General features: G+C 49.4%; 1 protein-coding gene across 1 annotated transcript in view; it reads left to right on the forward strand.

Moving 5' to 3' along the window:
• The window catches only part of CFAP65 (cilia and flagella associated protein 65), a 15,538-nt gene extending 2,725 nt beyond the window's left edge, over nucleotides 1-12,813 (forward strand). Inside the window, 23 exon segments of the mRNA XM_042827456.1 lie at nucleotides 1-347; nucleotides 431-568; nucleotides 1,043-1,288; nucleotides 1,598-1,822; nucleotides 1,914-2,066; nucleotides 2,245-2,410; nucleotides 2,600-2,728; nucleotides 2,902-3,127; nucleotides 3,377-3,505; nucleotides 3,737-3,913; nucleotides 4,425-4,491; nucleotides 7,147-7,252; nucleotides 7,943-8,139; nucleotides 8,637-8,795; nucleotides 8,939-9,082; nucleotides 9,254-9,370; nucleotides 9,487-9,624; nucleotides 9,981-10,046; nucleotides 10,526-10,740; nucleotides 10,920-11,060; nucleotides 11,198-11,494; nucleotides 11,636-11,773; nucleotides 12,284-12,813. The exon segment at nucleotides 1-347 is cut by the window's left edge and continues 73 nt beyond it. Coding sequence (XP_042683390.1) covers nucleotides 1-347; nucleotides 431-568; nucleotides 1,043-1,288; nucleotides 1,598-1,822; nucleotides 1,914-2,066; nucleotides 2,245-2,410; nucleotides 2,600-2,728; nucleotides 2,902-3,127; nucleotides 3,377-3,505; nucleotides 3,737-3,913; nucleotides 4,425-4,491; nucleotides 7,147-7,252; nucleotides 7,943-8,139; nucleotides 8,637-8,795; nucleotides 8,939-9,082; nucleotides 9,254-9,370; nucleotides 9,487-9,624; nucleotides 9,981-10,046; nucleotides 10,526-10,740; nucleotides 10,920-11,060; nucleotides 11,198-11,494; nucleotides 11,636-11,773; nucleotides 12,284-12,305 — 3,743 coding nt within the window. The 3' untranslated portion in view covers nucleotides 12,306-12,813.

The following is a 12,813-nucleotide window of genomic DNA, read 5'->3' on the forward strand; positions in this document are numbered from 1 at the left end:
CCCCCAAGGAATACACTGAAGCCAGCTCCATGAGTGAATATTTCTGTGATGGCATAAGCAGCGACCTGGCCTTGTTTCCGCCTCACGTTAGCGTCAGCCCCAGGGAGCATGATTTTGGGTGCTGTGTGCCACTCCGCAAGGCAGAACCGCTTCCTCTCTGTGTCACCAACCACACCAAAGGAAAGATCACTGTTGCCTGGACTCCAAGCCATGGCAGTGCTTTCCAAGTGACCCCCGAAAGCTGTGACATCCCACCTTTGAAGTCTTCAGCCTTCCGTGTCCTTTTCCAGCCCACCCAGCTCAACAGCCTTTACGCCGCAGAGCTGGAAGGTTTTGCCTTTTACAAGGTTAGTAGGAATGGTCAGGAGGCACCTTGCTATGCTCCCCTCCCTCATGCTCTGTCTCAGCTCTGTCTCCTCCATGCTTGTAGGTTCTGAGACAATACAGCAACATTGAGGAGGATGCCACCATCTGCCCACCCTGGTGCCTGACCATCAGGCTGAGGGCACACACGTATGAAGCAAAACGGGAGCACTTCATCCCACAGTACCTCTTAGATGTCCCCAAGGTGTGTGAACTTAAAGAAATTGGAATTTTGCAGAGATGCTCAGTGTTTACTTGTGAACTTTTGCTTTGCCCCCATTTCAACATCCTGAGGCATGCCTTAGGTGATTTACGATGATGGGGAGACTCTTGGTTTGGGAAAAAATTGGAAACCTTTTGTCCTGTGTTACTTTGCCAAACTTCGATGTGACAGGTTGCATGCAGCATCTCGCCAGCTCAGAGTGGAAAGCTCTTGGAATCTCCTTCTGGCCTTGTTTAAGTGGGTGTAGGCACTGACAAGGGTGCTTAGTCCGCTCTCAGGTGCCTTAGGCACTCCACACACTCTTAGACAAATGGAGAGCAGAGCACAGAATCCACACTTTTGTAAGAGGCTTGCAAGGTGGAGTGGAAGTTTTCCTGCTTCTCCCTGCTGCATTTCTATCACAATAAAGCAGTGATCCCATAAGGTCAAACTATGCTTCTTATTTGTTTCCTCCAGACTTTTCCTCCTGTGGCTTCTGACACGGACACCTACTGCAGTGCTCTGCTCTCAAACACAGGCACCTCAATGATAACCTTCAGCATGAACCAAGCTGCTGGTCCCTCTGTTTTGGTCAAGCCCCACTCAGGACACATCATGCCAGGAGACCACCAGATTTTCTTTCTCTCCACCCGCCCAGTTAACACTGTATCACAGCAACACACCCTGTCCTTGCAGCTGAACTCCTATCCAGGGTACACCAAGGTAAGCAGAGGGAAGGATAAGCTTCTGAGAATGATTTCTTCCATTGCACACATCTTCTTCTCAGTTCTCCATCCACACTGCTGATGGAAGATTCTCATGATACCAGATACTCTATATCTCGTTTCCTTGTGTCTCTGTCTCTTGGAAAGTATTATACGATGCTCAGAGCTCAGTCCAGGGTCCTTCCCATCCTCCTTCAGCCCATTTGTTCTGGATTCCATCCTGGAAGAAGCAACCCTTTTCAAGTTCCATCCAAAGGTAGGCTGAGACTTCTGGACAACATCTATTGTTTTTCTTTGAACACCACAGGAGATCATGCTCCGGAGTTGTGCAGAGTCCCTTCTCTTGCTCTTAGAAGGTGATGGTAATCTATACTTCAAGCCTGTTTGCATAGGGACCTCCTCAACACAAAGGTATACCATAAAGAACTGCACAAGGCTACCCATGGCCTTCACATGGAAGATCCACCACTCTGACAGCAAGCTCCTGTCTGTCAGACCAGCAGCAGGGCTCCTCCAGCCCTATGAAGCCATGGTAAGCTCAGGTTCTATCAAAATAGCATTGTAATCTCTACAATACAGTTCTGGAGCTCCCATCAATGTTATCCTTCCCTTTGTGGTTTCAGGCTCAAGCATGGACTTTTACCCCTGACAACGTGACCAAGTATCTCCTGCGAGCTGCAGTGTTTGTGGGTTGGGAAAGCCCAGCACCTGTGTCACCCCAAAGCATCCATTATAATTTAAGGATTGTTGGAGAGGGGGCACTAGGCACCATCAAGGTAAGGAAATGGGGCCTGTAGTGAGATGTGGGTCTTTGGCTCCTCTGACACTCCCATCTCTCTCCTCCCACTGCCTGCTCTCCTCTATTTGTTCTGCATATGGTTCAACGTGGTGGCTACATTCACTGCTATGCTCTACATGTAATGGTGAGCTTTGCATGATGGATTTGCATTTCAGGCACAAAAGGAACACCTGGACCTTGGAAATGTTCTGGTTGGCAATCTGAAAGACTGCAGCATGGTACTTCTGAACGATGGGATCTGTTCTCTGCAGTACATCCTCAGTGTGGAACAGCTGATCACTGGGCTTTGTGACCCTGAGGAAGTCTGCAGTGATCTGATGGGTACTGGGGGAAATTAGCCTGGCATGGGGCCTTGTCCTTCCCCACTTTTCTACAAAACGGTGCTAGCACATGCTCAGAGGTTGAGCTGCTTGCTGGCTAACTTGCAACCATTCTCATAAACTGTGTACAAGATACTTGCGTGTTTTAGGATAGATGCCCAGAGCTCATGCCACCTCCTTTCTCCTACAGCTTTGGAACTGGAACACTCCAGAGGGACAATCCCTGCAAGGTCAAAAGCTTTAGTGCGAGTAACAGTCAGGCCAGCCCGGCAGCTGCACTACACCTGGTCCATCAGCTATGCAATCTGCTCCCCTGCAGGTGAGAAATGCGTGTTTGTGGGAAGGGGGAGAAGGTGTTCCCTCCCAGCCAAGCAGTCTGTGCCAGAATAGACCAAACTGTGCAAGACTGTAACCATCCTGACAGCAGAAATCACTCTGCTGAGCAGTTCATCCTCTCCAGCATACTTTTTCCCTTTACTTTTGTCTCCCAAGTTCCAGATCTTGCAAGTACAAAAGCAGAGCAGCGACTCCTCTGCTGCATAGAAGCAACAGGCGTCCACCCAACTTTCCACATTGCTGACGCCTGCTCAGCAGGGAGTGCCAGCGGCATCAGCAGGCTGCTCCTCTGGAGGCTGCTTTCCCTGGACACACTGAATGAATACCTGCAGCGAGACCTGGCTCCCAGTGAGCTCACCTGCAGTGTTCCCACAAGGCACAGGTGAGGTGAGGGGTAAGCCAAGCAGTAGTCACCAATCCTCCATGTATCCCATACGTAAAAAATCAGAGCAAATCCAAAGGCATTCCTTACGCCCAGTATTCTTTCTCCAAAAAGAGCTGAAGGATCAAAGAAGAATTATAATGAAGATAGCGTAGAATCATAGAATTGTTTGTGTTGGAAGGAACCTTAAACCATCTAGTTCCAACCCCTCTGTCTCAATTTAACCTTTTCTTTCTCCCTGCTGATCAGCACGTACTTGATCCCCCCCATATACACACCTCTTCTGCTGGATTTCGACTTTGGAGCTGCCCCCATAGGCTCAGAGCCTGCCCTTGTGATGCTCCTGCTGGTAAACAATGGTGTGGTGCCTGTGGAGTGGTAAGCAGTGCTGGATGGAGCTCATCCTTCCCTTGGGGGTCTGCAGGGGGAGATGGGAATGCTCACAGGGGCCATGAGGTATTAGAGAATGAATGGAGTGGTGTGGTTTGTGTTATGAGGCTGTGAATGAGGCCTGTTAGTGGGTCTGGGTGGGGAAGCCTAGCTGGACTGAACACATTGACCTGGGCAAGCTGTCCATCCCTGCCACTGACTAGCTCACTGGGTCCCTAGGGCCTTCCTCTTTCCTTCTGATCAGAAGATGGACATGGAGCACTGGGCAGAGGATGCAGATCTCAGCCAGCAGGAGCTGCATCAGATGAGAATTCAGGATAATCAGCTCTTCAGCATTTCCCCTAAGTCAGGGAAGCTTCTTCCAGGACAAGAGGAAGCTGTCCAGCTCTCACACAGGTGATGGCATCATCTTGCATGCCAGGACAGCACCTGCTGGCAGAACGCCCTCCTTCTTTCATGCCAGATCCTTTCCCTTCACATGCCTCTTGCCCAGCAGACATCGGGCAGGTGCAAAGTCCCTGAGCCTGTACTTTCTGCAGCGATGACTACACAGTGATATTCTTGTCTTCGCCAACAGCTAGAGCCTTCTTTGCCTGTAGGAGGTGTGCAGGCAGTTGGCCAGCTCTCTTTCTATAACAGCCCTGATCTGAGAAGGGCTGGTGCTTCATATGGCCTAGAATCTCAGGTCCCTGCACTGGTGTATGATTAAAACCAACACTACACCGCTTGTTCCCACCCGAGCACAACTGTCCCCCTCTCTCTCCGAGAGGCCTTTACGCAACAGTGATTCTTTAGCAGGGAAATGAATTGTCTCTAATGTACCATGTGACCCTGATTCTACCACCCTGGGATCAAGGTTGGTTTCTAACTTTTTTTTTTTTTTTTCCTCCTCCTCTTGCACTGCTAGACACGATTTCATTGGCACCGATCACCTGCCTGTGTTGCTGAAGGCTTCCTACGGCCATGAGATTCTGGTAAGGCAGCAGGTGTCTGTTGTGTGTGTTTGCAGAACAGCATCAGGTAGGAGCTGGATTATAGGGCATTCCTCCAGGAGCTATGCGGGCCAAGAGCCTGGGGCCTTCTCCTGCAGTCTGCACCAGCCAAAGCAGAGACATAAAGCCAGCATCATGACAAACCCCAGCCCAGCAGGCATTCCCTGCACTCCTGGTTGGCTGTTCCTGCTGCAGTCTCAGCCTTAGTCCACCCACTTCTTCCTCCTTGCCAACAGCTGAGGAGCCTCCTACTCATTCCTCCTGCTTTGCCACTTGCTAAAGTACCCCAGAGCTGATCTGCTTTGTGTTATCCCATGGCATTTCCTCAGGCTTGGAATGAGTTTTTCCTCTCTCCCCCATCTCAGACTGTCAGTTAGAGTCAGAGTCACCTTGTGCTCTGCCAGGCACAGCTCATGCCCATCTGAGCCTTCCTGTCTGCCTCTGAAGTTTCCTGTGAGACCATTGTGTTCACACATCTCTTTTATTTTTCTTTTCTCTCAGGACTATTGTCAGCTGAAAATCCAACCCTTTGACCAAGCTGTTCAAACAGTGGCTTAACTGTGCCTTCCCTCAAAGCCCTTGGACAGGCTCCCTGTGCTCTGCCTGCCTGGCACAGAGAGTGGCTACGAGCATTTCACCAGCTGGCCACTGAGCCATTAGGCTTTGGGGGGGACCAGGTGCCTTTAGGTTGGATAGAAGGAAGTTGTTTACAGTCAGGGTGGTGAGGCACTGGCACAGGCTGCCCTGGGTGGGAGCCCAGTCCCTGCAGACACTCAACATTGGGCTGGAGGAGCTCTGAGCCCCTGATGGAGCTGGGGGTGTCCCTGTTCATTGCAGGGTGGTGGACGAAATGGCCTTTGAGATTCCCTCAAGTGATTCTCTAATTCTGTGACAGCAGGACAGACCTGGAACAGTGCAGGTGACTGTAATAAATGAAAAGATGCACAGTGTCAGTACTAAAGTGCCAGCAGCAGAACACGGGAATGGGAGAGGCTCTTCCTTCTGCAGAGAGGGCAGCTGAGGGGCCGAACGCAGAGTGCTCTCCTTCCTTCCATGGATAAAGAGTGTAGAGCCACCACCCCCAGGGCTGAAATCACCATTACCCACTTGTACAATCAATGAATATACAGAGGCATACAATCAATAAGTGTACAGAGGTTAGTTTAAGTAGGATTATTGCAGTGGAAAGATAATAAATGGAAAATGCTTACCAATGTTGTAGGCTCACAATAAACTCCACAAGGAGCAACCTCCAGAAAGACATCCTTCCTTAGTGGCAGTCTGCACTTGAATGGTATCTAGGAGAGCCCAGCCAGACTCCACCTCTTCTGGTAGCAAGGCTGAATTGCCTTCACCTGTGCTCCCATGGCTGACTCATTGCTTGCCTCAGGTGGTCAATCAGAAGTTCAGGCCGTGATCAACAGTTCCCATACACCCTCTGAAATCACCATTGCCATTGCTGTGCTGATTCTCACCTGGAACTCAAGAGAATCTTGCAGAATATATGCTAACCTTGAGGGAAGCAAATGCTGTCATATCACCCCAGAAGTTAGGTTTTGGAAATCTGGTATAGCAGCGACGCAGAGGTGGAGACCTTCAGGCTAACAAATTGCCTGGTCCTTTGTCAAATTTCAGACTGCTTGGCCTCAGAGTAGTGATGTTATCCAGCCTTCCAGTAATATAAATGGATGCTTCGCTCCCAAAGCACAGGAGGGTTTCTAATCCATTTCCCCTTTCCAGTTTGGAAACATCAGCTCATGTTCTCCCATTACTTGCATGGTATCTGGCTTGTTAAGGGCCCAGGGAGGATGAATGCTCATGTAGTGCTTTGAAAAGATGAAATAATGAAATCCCATGCAGGTTTTTGTTAGCTTTGTATTTCTAGTCCTCTCTCCTTACTTACTTTGTTTACAGAACTGAACTGGAAGGGGCTTTTCCAGAAGAATCAGCATTCTCTGCTCTTGTTTAAGCTGCTGATACACACAGCATCTCCCTTAGATTTCCATCCAAGGCTTCTACCTATCATCTCTAATGTCTTCCTTATCTTCTGTGCATGCACTTGGAAAGTAACTGTTAGGCTAACAGCAAATTGCAGTGACTTAGATCCCTTTGTCCATGCAGAGACATTATGAGCTCTGTGATTCCATCTCAGCCCCTCTCCAGGCAGCAGACAGCTTGAGAGTGCTTCGAGGTGGTCCTGCTGGGAACTTTGCACCATGACTCATGTGAGCCTAGCCACAGCTTTCTCAATATGCAGAACCCCATGTCTCTTCCTTTCCATGAACCAACTGTAACTCCGTCTGCTTTGCACGATGTGGTGGCCATTTTACTAACAGGATACTGTTAGTCATTACTCAATCACCTGAAATTCAGCTGGGAACTTCGGCAACCTTTGGGCTCCCTGTTGGTGCCTGACATAAGAAAAAGAAATGTACCATATGCGATACAACCTGCAAGCCTTTCAGAGAAAAGCCATCAGTTGAGCAATCTCTTCAGTTCCTTGCCTTTGCTCACTGTCCTGGTGTTACCAATGTCAGGATGTGAATGGATTGCCTTCAGCTTGCAAAGTATTTGTGTCGTCATTGCTGATGGGGCCAAAGCTTTGTGAGACAGTGACTGCATTTCTTTCTGCCATAGCTGAACTTCAGAGGTGTGACGGTGGAGAGGGAGCAGCGATACGTTCATTTTGCTTCCTCCAAACATCTCTTCATGCCCATTGCCATTGGGACATCCCACCCCCCCCATACAGGTGAGCATTCTAGGGCCAAACCCAGCAGCAGTTGCCTGGAACTGGGTGCTGAGATGGTCGTAGGGAAGGCATCTCTCCTTACCTCCGGTTCTACGAGATTTGGCATTGGCTCCAACCAGAATGCTTATAGAGTTGGACTCTTTCCCTGTTCTTTTATGTTGGATCTGAGTGATGACTTGCCTAGCTGCTCCAGGCACTCTGGAAATAAATCCTAATTAGTTTCTTAGTAAATTAATTAAACTTCCTTAAATACTTATTCAGAAAAAAAAAAAATAAATAAATAAAAAAAAAAAATTGGGAGCTTTGATTCTGTTCTGCCTAATTTGTTTGGGAAATGAGGAAGACTGAATTGAATTAAAATCACTTTAGCAAGAGTGTTCTTGCATTTCAAGTAATCCGCTTTGCAGCGATTCCTTTAGCTAACTTGCATTAATTTCTTCCTAGACTAAATTCAGAGGGCACCGCTTGGAGAGGCATTGTAGTCATCAGCATACACGTGCAGTGATAAACCTTCAGCACAGAGCCTATTAGTGTCTCTGTGATAACTCCTGGTGTTACGAAGTCCCTCATTCTTAGGAAACGGGTTGACTAATTAATTACTAATTCTTATCAGAGTCCTCTGGGGAAGTGTTAACTGGTTTAACTTGTGCAGAGTCTTCATGAGCATTCCACTCTGTGATTCACATTAGATTTATGAACTTTACAACGGGAGCTCCACAACAGTGATGTTCGAGGTTCAGCTGGACAGCATCATGAGGGTGCAGAAGTACAATTATCAGCATCCTGTATTTATCTGCTTGACTCCTAGAGGGGAAATCGCCCCTGGCACTACAGGTCATATTGAGTGGATCTTCTCACCACTGGAAGCCAGAACATACTTGGTAAGGCCTTTCTCATAACTGCCAAGTACCCTTTCTGCTGTCCTATGCCTCACATTCTTTAGATTTTGTATTGATTTTTGGTCTGTGCAGTGCTACAGCTGAATTGAGTTCCATCCCTCCAAGAAGCAGAATCTGAGAGCAGATAGATAGTCTCATAAGCCTCTACAACCCAAAGAGCACATTTCTTCCACAGCCAGAGGCATCACAATACATATTTTCTCAAGGATCTAACAGTACCCAAGGGGTATAAACAATATCTTGTCAGATTTGTGGTTCACTGCTGGCTTCCAATAACTCCCACAAAAGAGACTGAAGCTGAAGTATTTCATCCCTGCAGTGTGTGCTACTGAAAAGAAAGCAAAAGAACCTGGATTTCTCTTCACATATGAGTGTGATTTACATAAATCAATTGTAGTCTGTTAGCCAGAGCACTACCTTTTTGCATATCTCTCCCGATCACAGCTATGGACTTCATGCTCTTATTTTGTCCAAGGCAGGTTGACGTTCCCATCCACATCCTGGGGGGTGATTCAGCTCTGATCACCTTCCAGGGAGAAGGCTACGATCCAAAAGCCACAGAAGAGAGTGCCACTTTCAGAGAAGTTTTGTCCCCTTCAGTCATTCTGGGTTCCACCAAACTAACCATGACTGGGCAGGTAAGTCCAGGTGCTGACATGAGCAATATGGTCAGACCAAAAATGTGTGAAAGATCCCCTTCTTCCCCAACACCAGCAGAATGTCCTGCTCCTTGCTTCCTCAATCCCACTGCAATAGGGCTGTTTCACCCTGCTTCCTGCAGGCTGCCTCCTTATCACACCACAGGATTTGCATTGGGAATATCCCAAATTGCACCAGAGCCAGCCAACTGGTCTTTCTCAATAATATCTCAGAGAACAAGGCAGTTGTGTTCACCTGGAGGACAGGCAGTGTGAAAGACAGTGAGGTGAGTCCTTTCTTCTTTTTCCTCTACCCTTCTTTACCCTTCTCTACCCTACCCTACCTAGAATAGCATGAGGAACCCCACAGATCTGAATTTCCTGCAGTGAGAGGGCACATAGCAAGGGCACAGGACAAAGAAACAAATCCTCTGTGGCTTTTGTATTTTTCCCCACAGGTATTGCAGGTTGCCCCAGAGCAGGGAGTTGTGCAGCCTGGAGGGAGCACCCCCTGTTTCATCACTCTGCAGCCTTCAGGGAGAGTGTCCATCTACAGCATGGACCTGGTGTGTGAGGTGAGAACCAGGAGCCCGTGTGCTCCTGACACCTGAGCTAGCCCAACAGTCCCCACCTTCAGGCTCTGTCATTTGCAGCTCCTTTCCCTGCTCCCCAATCATGGTGTGCTCTGTAGGTGTACATCCAGGAGTCCCTGGTTCAGTACGAAAAGGACCTGCAAGACTGGGAAAGGGAAAAAGAACGGCAGGCAGTGGAGTTCACCATCACAGAGCAGGACCTCAGGGCTGAGAAGAAGCCCAGGCCACCTGTTGGGGTAAGTGCTGCAAAGGGAGGAGCTTGAAAATTGTTTCTCTAAACATGCTGCAAACTCTGCATTTGCTAACAATCATCTGAAATTTGGAGGTGTATGAGCAGCTTTAGGAAAAAAAACAAAACCTGCAGCTCTGCAAGTTGGTAGTTGAATTTGTAAACATGGGTAAACAGGAGCATAAAGCACGTAACTACCATGAAGAATGTGGCCAGTGCAGAATGGGAGGACTGGTCATTGACTTTCAGGTGGGCAATGCAAAAGAGAATCCTGAAGTCTTGTTCAGCTCCTTATCTTTCCACACACTGTGATTTCTCTTTCTCTCTCTCTCTCTTTCCTTTTTTCTTCCTTTTTCTTTTTAGAAATCATCAGAATCTGCTGAGATAGAAAATCTCCGTGAGCCCTTAGCAGTGGTCAGGAAATTCAAGGTAAGTCAGGCCCGCCTCAGCAGCTGCAGAATCAAACTGACTGTGTTAGAGCAGAGGCAGATGCTGGATCTCATAGTGCGGGAGCCCGGGCAGAGAGCACACCGGGATTTGTAGCTTCAAGGCTTTGGGACACAGACTGTTTGGAAGAGCCAGGAGAATCAGACTGTCTGGCTGTGCCCCGTGGGTTGTAACTTTCCAGCTGAGGGGAATGGGAAGTGAACTTGGAGCCTTGTATGCACCCACGACTGCAGCAACCCTTTCTGAATAGATTTGGAAGGTTTTGAATAAGCAGAAAAACTGCATGTGGGCAGGGCAGGCAGCACCTGAACTGCTGTCACATCAGAGCAGCAAGGCCATAAGGTCAGAGCATCCTCTGGAACAAGCATAAGGATGGCTGGGGAGATACGAAAGCGGTTCCACTTAACCCAGTCCCATGGCTGGAGGAGCAGTAAGGATCTGCATTTCTTGCTCCCCAACAGACACTGCCCCCCATTAGTAACCACCGTGTGGCCAACCTACCTGTGGGGCACTTGCAGAGAAGGCTGATGTCAGTCAAAGAAGCCAGCCATGTGTGGGTCAAGCCAAAGCCTCCCAGGCCCATCCTTTTACACCTTGATGTGACAGCAAGGTCCCACTCTATTGAGGACTTCTTCAGCAACTTTGCCTCAGAGTTCCCGAAATACTTCTTGCCCTGGTAAGGAACTTGGGTGAGAAGTGGCCCATTGGGAGATACTGTCAAAGCATAGTGCTCCTCTGGGAGAGTGCCTCCTCAGGCACCTCTGCAGCTCCCTGCTTCCTGCAGTGCTGCTGTTCAGCCAGGAGGCTGCAGGTCTGCAGGAGCTCACTGATGGAACATCTCTCCCTGGTTCTCAGCCCCAGCATCCACCAGCTGCCATTTGTGGATAGGAGTGTGGACAGAGATAGGATGGAGATGGACCACAAATGGTTGTCCCTGGCTACTGCTTCCAAAGAGGAGCTGCAGATAGTGGCGGACATGCTGATAGGTGTCATCAGGTGTGTGCCCTTTCATCCTCACCCACTTTGCAGCCCCGATATTCCAGGTTCTCCCTCTGGCTTGCTCTGGCTTACAGTGATCCTCTGGGGTCGCTCAGATACGTGATTTTCTGGGACTCATTCTTTTCCTCCCCCAGGGGCCTTCTGGAGAACACCCAGTTCCATGATGCGGTGAGGAAAAGCCTGCAGGAGCCCATCCCATATTTCTCCCAGTTTCAGCATGAAGAAACAGCAAAGATCCAACACAGAGGACAGTGCTCCACCATCCCCTCTGGGCTCTCTGCTTCCCCAGATCTTTTCACCGAGGAGAATGGAGAGAGAAAAGAAATGAGCCAAGAATCCTCTCCTAGCAATGATTTTCTGGGCTCCTGGGAGGGGCTGAGTGAAGTTTTTCATCATGAGAGGCTGAGGGAGCAGAAGGCGATGATGAAGGGGTGAGGAAGAGCTGCACACACAGAGCAGCTGTTCATTGGCCTCAGCATGCAGAAAACAGTGTGCTCTGGTGCTGTGCCTGTTGTGTGCTGGGAGGAGCTGCAACAAGCATCCTTCCTTGTTGACTGTCTGATAATCCCCAGGCAGCCAGCCTTCAGGAGTCTGGTGGAGATGGTGCTGGAAAACACACTGCAGAACATCCTGGTGGAAGCCAGCTGTGGGGAGGTGGTGCTGACAGCCCGGCCCAGAGTCATTGCTCTGCCCCCCAGCCCCTTCCAAAGGTAAAGGACCTGTCCTTAATGCATCAAACTGAGGCAACAACCCATGTTCTAGATTAGCCAGGTTGAAATTTCAGTGCCAAGGCTGCCTGTGCAGAAGGCAGAATCCAGCCCCAAAGCCTCTGCCTCTTGTTCTATCCCAAGCCTTCTGTGAGCCCAGATCTTCCTTGGCAGCATGCTCAAACAGCTCAAGGAGCAGAAAGCAGGCCAAGCTCTCCTGGTCTGAGATGGTGTGGGATCCAGTCAGGTGGAAGGAATGGCCACAGTTGAATAGGCAGATGTGGGGCTGAGGGCAAAGAATGAGGGTTTGTCCAGTCCTGGGCAAACCAGGTCCCAGGGATTTGGGACCAAGGGAAAGTTACTGAACGGAGATATCATCTCTAAAGCTGCAAATTTCTTGTGCAGATGGAGGTGGGATATTTCCCATGATCTCCCAGGGATGGATGGTTGCCTGCGGGGAGGTGGCAGCAGACTGCACTCTCCTTAGCCCAAAGGCAATCTCTTCTCTTTCAGAATCGCCAGTCCAGCACTCTAACCTTCAAGAGCATAGCTGTGGCACAGCATGCTGCTTGAGCTCTGCAGGCACATCGCATCTCTACTCTTCATCCCATCCCCATGATGTCCAGAGCTGCTCCAACCCTCCCACCCCAAGACTTGATGCCAGCACGCTGCCTGCCTCCAAGGCTGTACATCCTCAACACGTCCCCATCTCTGCTTTGAATCTTCCAGCAACTCTGAAGGCTGCACTGCAGCTCCTGCAGACAGTGAAGGGCTGCAGCGTTCCAGCAGCCCAATAAAAGGAGCCTAGCCTCTGCAGGCACAGACATTGGTGTGCAATAGGATGTAATCAGCGCATCCGTGTTTAGTAGTGCCCTGGACGAGCTCTCTCCTTATAAATCTACGAGGTTCTCACTGGGGGAGCTGGGTGCCGCTCAGCTTTGGCTTCCCGTACGGTTTGACTGTCTCTTCCACATACCGCTTTGTCACAGCCGGGAGGTGGCACTGTTAGTTCTCAGAAAGCTCCGGTGCCGGCGCAGAATTGG

Source organism: Centrocercus urophasianus, unplaced genomic scaffold, assembly GCF_019232065.1.
Source record: "Centrocercus urophasianus isolate 14NV4802_14NV808 unplaced genomic scaffold, USGS_Curo_1.0 seq_28, whole genome shotgun sequence".
Classification (NCBI taxonomy): Eukaryota; Metazoa; Chordata; class Aves; order Galliformes; family Phasianidae; genus Centrocercus; species Centrocercus urophasianus.